General features: G+C 36.8%; 1 protein-coding gene across 5 annotated transcripts in view; it reads right to left on the bottom strand.

The window, feature by feature from the left end:
• The window catches only part of Stk38l (serine/threonine kinase 38 like), a 76018-nt gene that overhangs the window by 26772 nt on the left and 32249 nt on the right, over positions 1-16997 (bottom strand). The window contains exons 1-2 of one of the 5 annotated variants that reach the window (XM_010615908.3): positions 14990-15105; positions 12171-12243 (exon numbers count right to left, since the gene is read on the bottom strand). The exons of 1 other annotated variant lie outside the window; for it this stretch is intronic. Coding sequence is in view for 1 of the 4 variants with exons in the window: in XM_019206297.1 (XP_019061842.1) it covers positions 6692-6767 (76 nt within the window). In the remaining 3 variants the exon portion in view is untranslated. Of the gene's footprint in view, positions 1-6680; positions 6820-12170; positions 12244-14989; positions 15106-16997 lie in introns of those variants that run through there. 3 more of the 5 variants (XM_010615914.3, XM_019206297.1, XM_019206298.2) reach the window with 3 other exon arrangements.

Genomic DNA, 16997 nt, shown 5'->3' with positions numbered 1-16997 from the left:
TACTGAACCCTGGAGTCAGAAATTCAGGGATTTAATCCCAGCATGGCTGCCAGCAGATCAAAAGGTCTTACTCAATATAAATGGAAATGAAGGGATTCAACCATCCCTAGAATCTAGCTGAGTTCAGGTCTGCATCCAGGAGGGAGGGAAGTGGGACAGTAGTTATGGTAGGGCTGCTGGAAAACCCTAGGGTTCAATCCCCAATAATGCAGAAAAAAAAGGTAGTGAAAAACACAGACAAAACCTTTTATAATGCCTCTTTGAAAATAGTGCAAAGAAATAACACCAATTACAGAGTTGTGTGCCTCATAAGCAATGCTTATAGCAGTGAAGAAAAAGGATGGAAGGAACTGCCTGGCTGGAAGGGCCCTGTAGGTCAGCTGCCCTGCTCAATCCGTCAAAGAGCAAGAATTGATCTTCAGTTGCTACTGTCTTAGTGCAATCAAACTCTGGAAGCTATTTTATCCTAATTCAGTTCTCAAAAGACAGACAAGACAGAATAGCAAGTTACTGATCTACTCAATAAGAAATCAAGTCACAAGGAAAAGATGCTTACATCTTGCAGCAAATGCATTCTGCCTTTACAGGAAGCCTTAATTAGGATTCCAAGATTAACTCTAGAAGATTGCTTGGGGAGCACCACACCTGGAGAGAACTTACTCAAATTAAATGTTTAATGTCATCAGGATAAAGTGGAATGCTAAGGAAAAATAAAAATGCATCCTGCCAGCTGTCCCTAGACCCACAGCCCCAAGGAAATGATAAATACTGGAAAGCTTGGCTGTAACCAAAGGGTGGTCCACCAGGCTGGAGGTGGGCAGAATAGGACATTTTTGTGGAACACCTAAGTGTTAGGAGATTCAAAACAATTACCAACAAGAGAAAGTGTCTGTATTAGCAGAACAGAAAAAAATATGAGGTCATTTTAGATAAATATTTATGAACTTGATGTCTCACAAGAAGTGAACAGAGGCATAAAATGATAAAGTGAGTTTTACTCCAAAATCCAGAAATGGATGTCAAGCATTGAAAAAAAATCACTTAGTTACTATATAATTTAATCATGATTAATACGATCTTTCCATCTTGATATAAATATAAGAAAGTATGTATGCCTTTTTAAAAGCCAATCAGGGCAAAATCTATGTCTACTCATCATTGTGATGAAAACAGCTAGGCACACAGTGGACATTCCATAAAGGCTATTACTCAACTCAAATTCCATATTTTAAACTATATTCTTATGTTTCGCATGTAATAATTTTAATTGGGTTAAAAATTACAGAATCAGGGGAGGGCCACTGGCCAGGGCCTGTGGTAGCCAGTTGAGTTAAGGGGCTCGAGTGTGGCCACCTGGAATGTTGATGTCCTGGGTGCCACAGCCCAGCCAGCCCTACGTGATGCACCAGTAGCATACCACCAATTCCTCTTAGACTATGGGTGCTGCTCTGAGCAGCAAGCATCATCACCCTTTATTACCAGCAAGCTGGCAGACACTAGAGGGAAAAAACAAAACAAGAAGTGAGTGGAAGAGTACTAAAAGAGAAAGAGACTGTGGTGAGAAAGTTCTTGACTGCTGAGTTGTAAAGGTCAAAGTGAGTACTTTAGCAAAGTGGACAGGTCTCTCAGAGGAGGACAAGCAAAAGCCAGCAGAAAACCTGAAGGCCCTGATCTCATTGCCAAGTTTCTACAGTAACAGAAGATAGCATAGGAGATATAGAAATCAGAGGAAGCCAAGCACAAGGCTGATTCTGACTCTGAAGATACAGGAGAGGAGCGCAAGCCAAAGGAGCTTTAAAAAAGCCAAGAGGCTTTGCCTGGGGTTTAGATCCAGGGACTACAATGGAGAGCTTATGTCTGGTGATACTGGGCTGGTTGCTGGAAGCCACAGTCAAGGGCCCACAGGTCACTATATACTGCTAAGAGAACAAGCCCTTGTCACCTCTGACTGGTTACGAGTGGCAACAGAAGGAGTTCTATTAATCTAAAAGTGTTCTACGAAGGCATCCCTTGAAGATGCAGTGTAGTTTCTGTGCTGCAGCAGCCTAAGTACTTAAAGCTATTCCTAGCTGTTAAGTCTGCACATCCATCCCAATGGAGGGGAAACACACATTTCAAGGCAATCCATTTTTCTCTTTGCTAAAAAAATACAAACTTGTAGAACTATGAAGGACAAATCTGCAGAACTGGGTGTGTTGAAGAGCAAAAAGTTACTGTTATTCTTCAAAGAGCATCTCTACAACCCATGGCCTTCTCAATAGCATTAACTGCCTTTTTACAGCATAGCACAGGTGCAGTTTTTGGCTATTACTAGTGTATTACCTGGGGTGAGAGGGATGGGCAGGGAGGAAGATGGGTAGAGTCGTTTTGGTTAAAAAATTGGGGCCTGAGTGGGGAAATGGTGCAACAATGGAAAGAATGAATCATTTGGTTCTTTGTCCAAAATATTTTACTGTTTCAAATTGTCATTGCAGGAGACTGTTTAAAAGTTGTGACTGCCTGGAACCTGTAGGCCAAGGTGTTCCTTGCCTGTGGTTAATGTTGTTCATCACAAAGGACTAAAGCTGTTTTTAAGTTACCACAGTTACTGCTTTGGGGGTGGAACCTGAGGAGGGACAGTCTTAGAGTGGAGAGAACACACAGGCGGATCACTTTGTCTTTAAGGTGCTAATTCTTGCAGTTAGACAAAAAGACCTTTTCTTTTCCCATTATGAAGTTATGAATATCAGCATGTCCAAGCAAGCCACTGGCTGAAGTACTAGAAGAGGGGTCAGGGGAGGCACAGGTGATGAAAGTGTAGGAAAGGGGGCAGGTCCAACTCCGGGTGGAAATTCTGAAGCCTGAGTATTGTGAACTTTGAAGATCAGTTACTGACAGCACAAGTTTCACTGAGTAGGTTCAAGGGTTGAATGATTTCAAAAGCTCTGGTCTCGGGAGAAGACTACCTATCGCTGTGGGGTAGTGGGTCACTTTATATCACAAAATAAACTTTGGTTAAAAAAAATCTTAAGAATGAACTAACACCCAAAATGTTCTACAGCTACACTGTAAAATCTTTTTAGGAACATGTTATATTTCTGTAAAATAGTTCTTTAAATGTAAACTTCATACTACACTGTCAGCTTTTGTCTGAATAAAACTACAGATTTATATTAAAAATACCATACCACTTCATAAAAACCTTAATAGGTTTGCATAAAAAGCCAGAGTCCCATCATTCTGGATAAAATAGTTTTAAGAAAATGACTTAAAAATAAGAAAAAAAAGTGATTCTAACCATAGTCTTTACATTTTTCAATTACATATATAAACTACATAGTTCTTAAATTATTACAAAGACTGACCCGATGACTAGCATGTGCTATGCCAGAAATTCATCCCTTTCATGAATGTAACACTGTTCCTTTGCTTTTTATTAAAGCTCTTTCATTAGCCAAAAAAAGAACAGGATACAATTTGCAAGTCTAGAACTCCTGAACTGATAAAAAAAATTCTAGATTCCCTTGATCCTATTCACATGTTCTGTCCAGACTCCTTCATTCACTGATGCAGACACTACCAACAGTCTCTCCTCCACTGTGTAATATAGACCACATTTTCTTTATTCATTCATCTGTTGATGGGCACCTAGGCTGGTTCTATATGATGGGTAGTACAAATTGTGCTACAATAAACATGAATATACAGGTAGCCCTTTAATTCTTTTGGGTATATACACCAAAGAGTAGTATAGATAGCTCATATAGTAGTTCTACTTTTAGTTTCTTTGAGGAACTTCTACATTGGTTTCCATAGTAGTGGTACTAATTTATATTCTCACCAGGAGCATAGAAGTACCCCTCTATCCTTACCAGTATTTATTATTTTTTGTATTTCTGATAGTCACTCTGACTGGGATGAGATGGAATCTTAATGTAGTTTTGATTTGACTTCTCTAATGGCTAAAGATGTTAGACATTTTTTCATATACACATTAGCCATTTCTACTTCCTGTTTTGAGAATTATCTGTTCAATTCATTTGCCCATTAACTGATTCAGCTATTTGATTTTTTAATTTTTTTAGTTCTTTATATATTCTATATATGAATTCTGTCAAAAATAGCTAGGGAAGATTTTTCTCCCTTCTGTAGGCTGTCTTCACCCTGTTGCTTATTTCCCTTGCTGCCCAGAAACTTTTTAAATATGATATAGTCCCATTTGTTGATTCTTGCTATTATTTTCTGTGCCACAGAAGTCGTACTGAGGAAGTGTTTGCCTGTGCCTATGCTTTCAAGTGTTTTCCCTGTGTGTGTTTTTCTGCAGTTTCAAATTTTCTGGTCTTATATCTGGGATTTTCATACATTTTGATTTTTGTACAAGATGAGAGGGATCTAATTTCAATCTTTTACATATGGATATCCAATTTCCCCAAAACCATTTGTTAGTAATGGTCTTTTCTCCAATACATGTTTCTGGCTCCTTTGTCAAGAATCAGGTGACTGTAGTTGCATGGGTATGTTTCTTTGTCTTCTATTATGTTCCATTGGTATACATGTTTATATTTGTGCCAGTACTGTGCTGTTTTTGTCATTATGGCTTTGTAGTGTAATTTGAAATCATGTGTTGTGATGCTTTTGGCCTTGCTCTTTTTGCTTAGTGTTACTTTGGCTATTCTGAATCTTTTGTTTCCATAGGAATTTTAAGGTTGTCTTTTGTAATTCTGTGAAGCAAGTTACTGGAATTTTTATGGAGATTATACACAATCTGTAGATTGCTTTTGCTTTAAGGCCATTTTAATAACATTAATTTGGCCAATCCATTAACATGGGAGGCTTTTCTATCTACTAGTGTCTTCTTCAATTTCCGTATTCATTGTTCTGTAATCTTCATTATACAGGTCTTTCACCTCCTTGGTTAGGCTGATTCCTGGGTATTTTATTATTTATTTATTTTTGAACCTATTATGAATGGAGTTGTTTTTGTGACTTCTTCCAGATAGTTCATTATTGATGTATAGAAAAGCTATCAAATTTTTAAATGTTGACTTTGTATCCTGCTGATTTGTACTTTCAATAGATTATGACAGCAAAAAAACAAACAAAAAAAAAACTAGGAGTACAAATTAAGACTAGAGGAGTATAAATCAGGGGCAGGAGGCCTGAAAAATGAATAGTCAGTCCCAGTGCCACCATACTAATATTAGTAATAATAATAAATTAAATAATGTAGAGTCAAAGCTTTTAAACTGGTTGCTTGCAGCCATGTCTTGTTTGGCTTGTAGTATGATTTAAAAATGGGAGAGTTCACATACAAGTCCAGATTCCCGGGTCCTCTTGAAAGATCAGGTCTATTAACAATGAATTCCCCTTTCTGCCTGGAAACAAAAGACTGGAGGAATGCAGCAGTGGCATTCCTTACAATACCACATCCCACCTGGTCCACAAATTTCCCACTTCCTCAGGTCCACCATCTTTTGCTCATTTCATTTCCTGCTGGCTTCTTCTAAACATATTGAAATATAAATCTGTTTCAGTTCAGAATAATGAGGATCTACATTCAAACAATAGCAGAAGAGGTATAAAGAAAAGGTTCAGACACTCAGCTGGAAAGACTGAAGTCCAAAATTATCTCTGGGTTTCAGATTTGAATGATAAGGTAAATGATGATCCAAAGGCAGAAGAAATAAAGATAGATAGAAAACAGACAAGAATAATTGTAATTTAAAAATTGTACTTTTCCGAAAACTGCAACTTCAAGACACAATCCGAGTTACTTATATCTATACTCCACCTCTTTACTCTGTAGGCTTATGACTAGGCATTTCAGAAACTAAAAACTCAGCTTATGCCCTTCTCATATACTAATTTACTACCTGGAGAAAAAACATACAAAGCCGACTGGTCTACACCCTCATTCTCTCAAGACTGAGGAGTAAACGAAGACAAGGGAGGATCTGTAGCAAGGACCCAGAGACTAGACCTGCAAGTGCCAAATGAGTAACTACAAGCAGGATAAAGTTTGGCATCTCTGCCTTCATTTCACATCTCCCATCTTACCTTGAAACTCTGGGTGAGATGGCTGCTTAGCTCTGCAGTTAGGCATGATAGTCACTTAAGGTATGTCTTCATTGCAAGGTTTGTTGGCCCTAAATTTACCTAGTCTATCACATCCTCCCTTCAAGACTGTAGACATCAAGTAAGAATAGTAAGGTAATTTTCAGGGTTTCCAGGGATATTTAACTGACAGCCTTCACAACGTCCAGAACCCCCAGGAACAATTCCTACAAGTCTCCCAAGCAGTGTCAATAACCTTGGTTTCCAGGAAAACCTGAGCCTTATAGATGACCACTCATGGATGAGTTCACCTCCCCTAAAGCAGAAGCAATTACTACACAGCAGCCCACTCCCAGGCAAGGACAAACATCTCATAGGAACCAAGTTGCCCCTCAAGCCATAAAGATTCCCGGAGCTATGAAAGCAGGACCCAGATAATGATCAATCATATCGCAGCCCACCTCAACACCCTATAAAACAGGTCCCCTCTCCTGTGAGCAGTCTATTCTGAAACTTCATCAGCACGAGTGCTCCTAGTGACTTTGGCTAGAATCTCTTCTCATTCTCCCTTACTTTGTCTAATAAAGCTTCCTACGCCTACTGTGTCATGTCCTGAAGTTCTTTTGCTGTACTGGAAGTCAACCAACCTGCAACCTACCACGGCAGGGCAGCAAGCTGAGCTCCCTGCTCCTCTTCAAGGGACCTCCGTGGACTCTATTCAGTGACAACACCATTAAGAAGGGTAGGAAGCATACAAAGCTAATTTACAGGGGAAAGAAACTGAGGCTGTACATCTCTATCAATGCCGATCCTTTGGTGCTGCAGTGATGCTCCAGAAACAGCTCAGCCAGTGAGACAAGGTCAGGCAACCTGGGTTTGAATTCTAGCCCCACCAATCCATGCTGAGGCTTTTTCAGCTTCCTGTTGAATAAAATAAAGATAAAAGTTCTAAGCTGTCTGTATGTTTATTATGTTCAAGTAAGATTTATGATGAAAAATTAGTACGTGGAAAAAGAGTGCTTGCTAAATAGATGCGTTATGTTGTTTAATAGATCAATAAACAAATGAAAAATATTTTGAAAATATCTCCTGGCTCATATATAATGCTCAGAAGTTATTTTCTTCCCTTCACTACTGAATCTTCTTATTCATACTGCCTTGGGCCGCTGTCCTAAGTAAACCAGTTATAAATTTAGTCTCTAGTGGATATCCTTTACATCTCTTAGACTTAAAATGAAATGACTGTCACAAGGTAACACATATCCAATTTATTTATAATCTATTAGAAATTCTGCTTTTGTTTTCAGTTAACATGGTCCTATTCGGTCTATATCCTGTTCACCAACCCAGAAGAACAAATTTCACAGAAAGACACTTGCTTCTCCCCCTAAATATGTAATAGCACAGTGGTATCATAGTTACTATCATTTTGATTTTCAAAACTATTTTAGAAATGGAATTTTTGTGGGGTTTACTTGGGTTTGTTTTTTATTGTTCTGGGGGGTTTTTGGCGGGGAGGGGTAACTTGGAATCAAATTTAGGGCCTCAGTCATGCCAGGTAGGCACTGCACCACTGAGCTATGTCCCTGGCCCTTGCTTTTTTATTTTTTTAAAGACAGGGTCTCACTTATAGTTCAAGTTGGCTTTGAACTCACTATTTAGCCCAGGTTGGCCTTCTTCCTCTGCCTCCTGAATGCATGGGTCACCACACCCACCTAGAAATAGATCTTATGGCTCAATGGTTGAGTTCTCAAAGGTTTATCTGGCTTTAGTAATAACTATTAGTGGAAGATTATCTGATTATGTTGATTCTGAACTTTAGGTTTTTAAACTTACAATGGGAAAAGTATGTATGAACTAAATGTATACAATTAAACTAAAATATATTCACCAAAGGGTTAAAATTTTTATCTAAAATCTGGCCTCTGTATAATTTTTTTCTGTTTTGTCTTGTTGCTATATTTTGTATTTTTGGCACTAGAGACTAAACCCTGGACATGGGCAAGCTAGGCAAGTGCCCCACCATATGGCTATATTCTGAGCTCATATAGATCTTCATGTTTAGCTAAAGTATCACCTCTTGGGGCGGGGCGTGGTGGCGCACGCCTGTAATCCCAGCACTCGGGAGGCTGAGGCAGGAGGATCGCTGTGAGTTCGCGACCAGCCTGAGCTACATAGTGAGTTCCAGGTCAGTCTCAACTGCATAGTGAGACCCTGTCCCAAAAAACAAAAGTATCACCTCTTGTATCTCAAAAATATTCAGAAAGCAGCTGCCTATTCTTACAATACATGTAGAACTGAATTGTTCCATCATTGTATTCCTACCTAGTAATGCATAGAATCTGTATGCAAAAGATTCTCAGCTGAATTTACAAAATCATGTTCAATGAAAAAAATAAACTACTTCATGTGAAATGCCAAATAACTTCAAATATTTGTAATTTGGTACTGCAATAAGAAAAAAACCAGTATTAACTTTTAGATAGCAGAGACACATCCCTAAAATAGTTTAAATCACTGTTTATTGGTGTACATGTGAGTACACACCAAAACATGCTTTGATTAGGCTAAAAGAAGAAAAATCACAATTTTTGCAAGAATGTGAGTGGAGGGCACAGGGTGCGGAGGTAAGGCAATGGGATGGACAGCAGGGTCCAGAGTGAGTATTCTACTGTTTTCTGTAAGGAAGAATTATTCATAGGTAGAAACAAAACAACCAGGAAAAAAAGCATAAATTAAGAGACTATAAATATAAATGGTATATATATAATCTAGAATTTTATACACATGATTTTAATAGCCATGGGAAACTTTTAGAAAATAAAAAAGCATGGGGGTGGCATATTACACTGATTCAGAGACTTCTCAGCTACCAGATTTAACCTATGGCCTTGAAGAGGGCTTGCATGAGTGAGAACTATCCTTCCCTTTGGCTTGTTAGCTAAGTCATGCTTTCTGCAACTTCAATATCCCAACACACAGAGTTTTCTTCTATATTTTTCATTTTTGTCATAAAGAATAAGTTCAGTGGAAATGAAAAATTATTTTAAGTAGAGTAAAATTTTAAATTTACAGTTTAAAATAGTAAACACTTAAAATGGAAAAATAATCCTGTTCACAAAAGCAGCATGGAAGAGGAGATGAAGAACAACATTCCAAAACTATGTAAGAATAACCTTGATTTTAAAAAGTGGTGACTTTTTATGAGAAAACTTAATCATAAATTATGGAAGGGAAGAATTATTAAATTAATGGTGCTGAAATGACAGAGCATCTACTTGGGGAAAAACAATCAAGTCAAATGTTCACTTCACTCCATAAGGTAAAATAAATTCCAAAGAATTAAAAGGAATGAACATAAAGATGGAGGGAGGGAGAAAGAGAAATTAAACTTCAAAAAGTTAAGACTTTCTTGAAATCATCACAATGAATAGTAAAGTATCACAAAAATTAGGAATATACTATATATATCAAACAAGAGTCAAAGCCAATAATTTTGGGAAAAACATTAAAAAGTGTCCGTTACATACATGTATTTAAAAATCTGAATTCAAAACAAAACATATATATATATATATATAGAGAGAGAGAGAGAGAGAGAGAGAGCTCATACACAGCTTTTGAAGTATTAAAGTTGTAAAGAAACAAAAGACTGCAATAAATGAATAACATAAAAATAATTTTTAAAATGTGAAAAATGGGGCTGGTGATTTAGCCCAGTGATTCCAGCACCTGCCTTGCAAGCGTGGGGTCCTGAGTTTGATCCCTAGTACCAAAAATAAAATGTGAAAAATGTTCAAATTTACTAGTAAATCAAAGATATAGAAACTTTAAAAACTATACTATGATCCCTATATCAACATAGCCACAGCTTAGGGGGGAAAGTGCACTTGGTGAAGTCCAGACTGCCAGAGACACATGCCTTTTGGTCCGTGTGTTAACTGAGAGGAATGAAACCCTTCTGGCTGGAAAAATGCCAATCTATATTAAAAAACTGTAAAATGTTTTATGCTTTGAAATAATAACTTCACCTTTAGGAGTCTATCCCAAGGAAATAAACAAAATTGCCACAAAGATTTGAATAGTTTTTTTTTTTAATTTAAAGGGTTTTAAATAAATAAAGGGATTTTTAAGTTTTCAAACCACTTTAGGTAAAATGACTCATAGAAGGATGACAGCATAAAATACCACAGAAAGACTGCTGAAGAAAATTTTCCCAAAAAATTTTAACAACGTAAGAAATAATATTACCTAAATAAACAGGATACAAAATTCTATCTTCAGGTACAATATGAACTCAATTATATTTTAAAAAGGAGAGGGAAAATTATGGAAGGAAAATACTGGGAAATTATGATTTAAATGTTGTCACTGATCACTTTTTAGATTTTCCAATTTTTCTATAATGAAAAAACAATCATTTTTAGAATTAAAACAAAGTATTTAAGAGTGGCGAGTGAGGGTAGCAGGTAGAGATGGTAAAAGGGAATCAACTTGTACTTTTCAGCACACAGAGTGGTTTTCTTTACTTGGTTATACTTATCATTATATTTGGATTTTTCCCTCTGAACCAAATTCTTAGCTCTGGATGAGTGGAAGCTTCTGAGGAATGGCAAAAAAAAAAAAAAAAAAAAAAAAAAAAAAAAAAAACACACTAGATGTTACAGAACAAAACTATAGACAAATAAGACTAAGGAAGATAATTTTAAAGAAAGTGTTTCAATCAATATCTTAGACTTCTTAGTGCAACAATTTTGTAATGACCTGTACCAATGATATTTATAAGAGGTTACACCATAATCACTTCAAGTAGCTTTTCTACAAGTGACTTAAAAGGCCCCTATTAAACCAGAAAGTATGGCAACATGAATCTAGGTTCAATCACTTTCAAGCCTTGTTTAAAAGAAGGGGAATCCGGTCCCCTTTCTAACTCTCTTAGAAGCTTTCTTTCCCTCAATAAATTTTTCCTACTCTCAAAAATAAATAAATAAATAGATTAAATAAATACAAACAAACAAGGGGAATCCTTCTCCCAAACATGGCAAGAGGAGAAAGAAAAGAAGTGCAATAGATTTAAAGAGGCCCAATCCCCTTGACCCCTCCTGCTTGTTTTAAGGCAAACAGTGGCTTGATTCAAAATACGAGTACAGCCCAAATTGCAGGTTTTGTGCTAGAAGGTGAAGATTTGTGTGATCAGACACCAACCAATGAATGGCAGAGGCAGGAAAACCACAGCTGGTTAGGTAGTGTGACATCCTGCTAATAGGGAGGGAGGAGGAATGCAGCATCCTAGTCTGGGGGTGGCCTGGAGGGATGAATCATACATTAAGAGGATTGGGAGATTTTGAACACTTTTCATTTTGTCAAAAGTAAACTTCTACTAGAAATGACAGAGACACACAGACAACTGCAAACAAAATGAAAACTGAAAACAGAGTGCAAAGAAGATGTAAAATATTTCTCAAGTAAACATACAACACTAATGTCAAATACATACAATATTTTAATTTTCCTTTCATATAAAACAGTCAAAGTTTCTACATCAATTAATAACAAGAAACTTGTCTATTTCTCAATTGTACCAATTCCTTAATATTTGTTCATTTTCATATTAAAATTACTTAATTTGCTTGTTAGTCATTTTCAAGAAAAGACTATCTCTAAGATATCAGGCCAATTTAAGAACTTAAAAGCCAAAAGCAGCAATCTTTTTTTTTTTTTAGCAGCAATCTTTTTTAAAGGGCAAAAATTAGCTAAGACTAAAATTAGAACATAATTATCATCAAGCTTATTGTTTTAAGACCTAAATATCTATGAGTTACTTTTAGTTACGTAGTGTCATTTAAGCTCCCCTTTTTTTTTTTTTAGGGCTTCCTGTACAAGCAGCTTTTATTCCTTTTTTTTAGTTAAGCTCACTTTTGACTATCACAAATGACCAAAGAAAACTATTCCTGACTAAAAGCAGATAGACCATGTGACTCATTGGTCTCAAATCTGTGTCAAGCACACAGACCATTTGACTTCCACAATCCTGAGAAACTCTAGAAAGCCCACCTAATTAAGACATCAGAACACTAAAACAAACTTTAAAATTTAAAAAATTAAGTGTTAAAGAACAATTATGAATAGGACCTTACCATTTTGTTGATTTGTGATCTTTAGAACACAATTCTGGATTATTTGGAAAACAAATACAGGAAGAAAAAATACCTAAAATGAAATAAAAAGTAAATTGCACAGCTGGCTGTCATCCTATATAATTCAACTACACACTCTTAACAAACCTCCCATGAGTCAATTTATGATTGCAGTTCTATTTGGGATGTTTCTAGACTACTACGATCTAAGATGGTACTACAAGGCAAGACTATTAAAATCACAGAACTTGAATGCAATTTTGATTACAGAAGTTAGTTGCTGTTGAGTGATATAGCAAATCTCTAACTCATCATTAAGGGACATAGACTACACTATATAGCCCACCTTCTTCATTTTATATAAGTGAGGCTCCCAGATACTAGGGTATCTGATAAAAAAGCCCGACTGGAACAGGCAACTCCGCTCCCACTCTACATGGAGAGCGCACAGTGCCAGGGCAACCCCAGCAAATAATCCCTGCAGACACAGACACTCAGGGCCAAGGTCTAGGCTCTGTGCTACAAGCTCTAATGCAGATGTCCACATTGAACACTAAGTCACTACTTTTCTAGATTATGTGTAACTATAGTTTCTGCTTACTTTGTTCAGATGACCAAAGAATACTTCTGCCCTTAAGCTTTCTAGAACCAAAACATTATGGCTACAGGTTTCTTGAAAGCTATGAGGATTTCAATTACAAATGCTGGTTACCACTAAGTGACGTAGATTTAGATTTAGCTTGGGCCCCTACCTCTCTCTATAATTACTTCCTTATAAAAATGTGCCCCAACATGAGGTTCTCAAAATCTTCTTCACCAGGTTACCTGGGGATAAGGGAAAATGTAAATGTACTTACATACACATCTCTGGAATTGCCACAGATATTGTTAACAGAGGGGAAAGTTTTCTAAAACCTAAAAATGCATTTGTGTTCCTTCCAAATTGGAAGCTTTTTCCCACATATTAATGTAAAATACTTCATGTAAAAATGTGAAAATATTCAGAAGTAATACACTGCAAAGTGAAAGTGACCTCACAATCCTATCTCCCATGACATCCAGTTTTAAATGCTGTGTAAGACAGGCTGAGCTAGACTGCCTGGACTTAAATTCTGGCTCTACCACTTATGAACCATGAGAACTCTCCTTCATTTACAAAACAGAGATTAAAAACATCATGTGAAAATTAACAACTATTGTTTAGAGTCCTTTACAAAGTACAGGTATTGATCCAAGTACTGAAAATATATTAACTTAAGTTTTAAAAAAATAACTGATGTGTTAAAGCACTCAGAATAGTGCCTGAGATTCAGTCAAGTGCTTATTAAACGTTAACTGTCACTACATCCTTCCAAAACTATAATGCATACAGTTTAATATTGATGATTTTTTGGTACCGGGGATTGAACTCGGGTCCTTGCGCTTGCAAGGCAGGCCACTGAACCGCTGAGCTAAATCCCCGGCCAATATTGATGATTTTATACAAACTGTTTTGTAACTTGCTTTTTCCATTCCAATTTACACTGATATTAGTACGAATAGATCCATTGTACTCTTTTTAAAGAGCACATAGTAGTAATATTTTCTAATCCGTATGAGTTGTTTTGCACCAGACACTATGCTTTACATGTATCACCTCACTTAGTAGTCATACTAACTCAGAAAGCATTACACCATTGTTATTACCACTCAGGGAAAAGCAAAGTGCAGCTAATGCATTAAGTTACTTGTCCAAGATGATACAACAAGATGTGGTAGCACCAGGATCTCAACTCAAGTTCCTTTAAAACTAAGCCATTGTATCATACTATACATTCTATAGTGCCACTATTTTAAAACAGTGTCTATGAACAGACAGATGTCCAGATGGTTTCCATTTGGGGATATTTTTAGCAATGCCACAGTGAACATACTGGATCACAAACTACATTCTTTCTCTTATTTCCTTATTATATTCTTCCATATGTGCAACTGCTAAGTCAAAGGACAGTCACACTTAAAATTTTGTTTTGTTCTGTTTTGTTAGCAGGGATCAAACTTGGGACCTTGCGCTTGCAAGCCAGGTGGCTTGCAAGGCAGGTGGCAGAACCACTGAGCTAAATCCCTGCCCCCTCCCTTAAAATTTTGATTCACAGTGTTAAGATTTCTCTCCCTGTACCAACTGCCCATTCATAGCAATAAAAGAAAGCCAACATTATGAACTGTCTTAAAATTCTGCCAGTCTGATAAGTTAGAAAGAGTATCTTTGCCTATCACATGTGAGGACCCGGTCTGATCCCCAATACCACTACAAAATAAAAATCTTAGTTTAACATATATTTCTTAGACTAAAATTAGTTAAGCATATTTTTCTGATTTTAAATATTTTTTATAAGCCTGCCTAAGTCTTTTGTCCACTTTTCTACTAAAAAATTCAATTAAAAACTCTTAAGATATAAGACCATATTTGGACAATGAAACTATAACAGCCCATCTTCAATATCTGAAATCATACCATAATGCCAATATTTATAAGTAACTACAATTTATACAACTTTAAAAAACATTGTTTTATCTCATGCAGGAATTATAATTATTAATTGGAACAGCCACTTTCCTATACACCAATCAAATCAAAACAACTACTGCCACACAACTCAAAGGTTGAAAATGTAAGTAGGAAGAAGCTTTGTCTCCAAGAAAGATTGGTTTTCAAAGCAAGAGTCTCTGTTCTTTAGATGTGACATTAAAAACTTTGCTATTTGCTATTTTGGCCAAGACACAAGAAAATCTTTTAAATAATGGCAATTTTGTCTTCAACAGGAAAAATTCCAGCTCACATGATCATTCTCCGAAGATCAGTTAGGTATCATCCTTATCACTGTCATTATCATCCTTGAGGCTTGGGAATAGCTCAGCAGGAGAGCACATGGTACTTTCTGCAAGGCTCTGGGTTTGACTTCTAGCACTATCAAAAAAAGGCAGGGAAGGAGAAAAGAAGGAAAGAGAGAAGCAAAGAATATATCATTGTTCTTATCATCACTACCATCTATTAAGCACCTTCTCTGCGCAAGACAGTACTGTGTGCATTATCTCACTCTTCACAATAACCACAAGGTAGAAACTATTTCTCTATTTTGCAAAGGAGGAAGTTATTTGTCAGATGCCTTTTAACCAAAAAGGTGCAAAACTGGGATTTGAACCATACCTCTGCCAACTCCAGAGCTACTATCCTGACTTCCATGACCACTTTTTATGAGCAGAATTACTCACTCAACAAAGCTAAGGTCAAAAATAAACCTGTGGATTCCTAAAAGCAACTCCAGAGTCACTGGTCTCTTCTAGCATGGTCATCTTATTTACTCTTGGTACATCTTAAATGTCTGTGTAATTCTTGATTTTAAAGAAATGTCAAAGAATCAACTTATTTTACCCTTCAACAAGGTTAGGTTAATCCTCCTCCCACCCAACCTCTCATCTTACACAAACAACTCTAAAAACTTTTAAAAGACTTTTATAATCTCTATCTGAAATTTCTGCAATCATTTCAGGTTTTTAAAATATGTACTGTCTATATTATCCTGTCCTCACCTACACAGAGAAAAGTATCAGAACACTTTCCTGCATGAGCAAGATTAACGAACATCAAAGACAGCCAAAACCCTAGCAAAGACACCATCAGCAGGGAGCTGGGGTAAAGTCCTGCTCTGTGGTGCGTTTACATGGGTTCAAGAAGCCCTGAAATAGCTTCAGGAAGCCAAAATGAGGGTTCCTCTGTCACAATCTCCTGGCGGTGACAAAGGAGTCTCTCTAACCTGCTTGGCAGCCTTGTGGTCAGAAAGTTGTTCTTACATCTAACCTAATTCTCTTCCATTGAAATTCAAACTCATTTATTCTTCTCATACTTTCCACAAAAATAAACTTCCCTGTAGCAAGTAACGTGGTCAAATTCTCCCTATAAATAAGAGAAGGGCAGCTGGAATTGGTACTGATGTTCTTTTATTCTTTCAGTGAATAATCAAAAGTTCTTAAACTGTAAGTCTATTTTCTAAGGGAAGAATTGCTTGCCTCAAGAAAACCATAAAACTGATTTGAAAAATTCAAGTATCTAAAATCTTCTTAACTAGTTCCTATCTGAGAATTCAAAACAGAAACCTTTCACAGTGCTTGTGAAGGCCTTTCTCATACAAAGTATAACCATAGGTAACACTTATGGGCAGGGACAGTGCTAAATGTTTATCATGCATGACTTTCTTTCATCTCTGAAAATCACCAAGAAGGTGTTATCCACGTTTATGAATGAAGAAACAGGTTTAGAGTCACCAGCTCAAAAATATATCACCAGTGGGCCAGGGATTTAACTCAGTGGTGCTGCTGCCTGCCTCACAGGCCAAGAACCTGAATTCAATCTCTAGTACCAAAAAAAAAAAAAAAAGTAAACAGAACCTGGTCTGCCTCATACTGGAGCCTAAGCCTGTAATCTTTCAACAATTTGGTCTCCTATCAGAGCTTTAATTAGGTAAGCCAAGCTTCCCTCACTCCCTTTCTTACCCTGGGGTTTGAAGCCCAGGCCTTACACATGCTAAGCACACTCTATCTGAGGTACACAAAGAGGACCAGGAAGCCTCTTTTTTTGTTTTTTGTTGTGCTTGGGATCCAACCTAGAGGCTCCTACACATTAGGCAAGTGCTCTACCACTGAGCTATATCCTCAACCCTTCTCTCTGTTGAATATAAAACGTTCCTGACACCATCGAGTTCTTTATAATAAATTTTATTTTCATCTCTTTCCATTATAAGACTTGTAGAAAAATAACAATCCCACAGTTTCACGAAACTAAAAAGTCAT

This window comes from Fukomys damarensis, unplaced genomic scaffold (assembly GCF_012274545.1).
Source record: "Fukomys damarensis isolate Sample0158 unplaced genomic scaffold, DMR_v1.0_HiC HiC_scaffold_15, whole genome shotgun sequence".
Taxonomy (NCBI): domain Eukaryota; kingdom Metazoa; phylum Chordata; class Mammalia; order Rodentia; family Bathyergidae; genus Fukomys; species Fukomys damarensis.
Note: the sequence above shows the minus strand (reverse complement) of the source record. Positions and strands in the feature narration are given on the sequence as shown.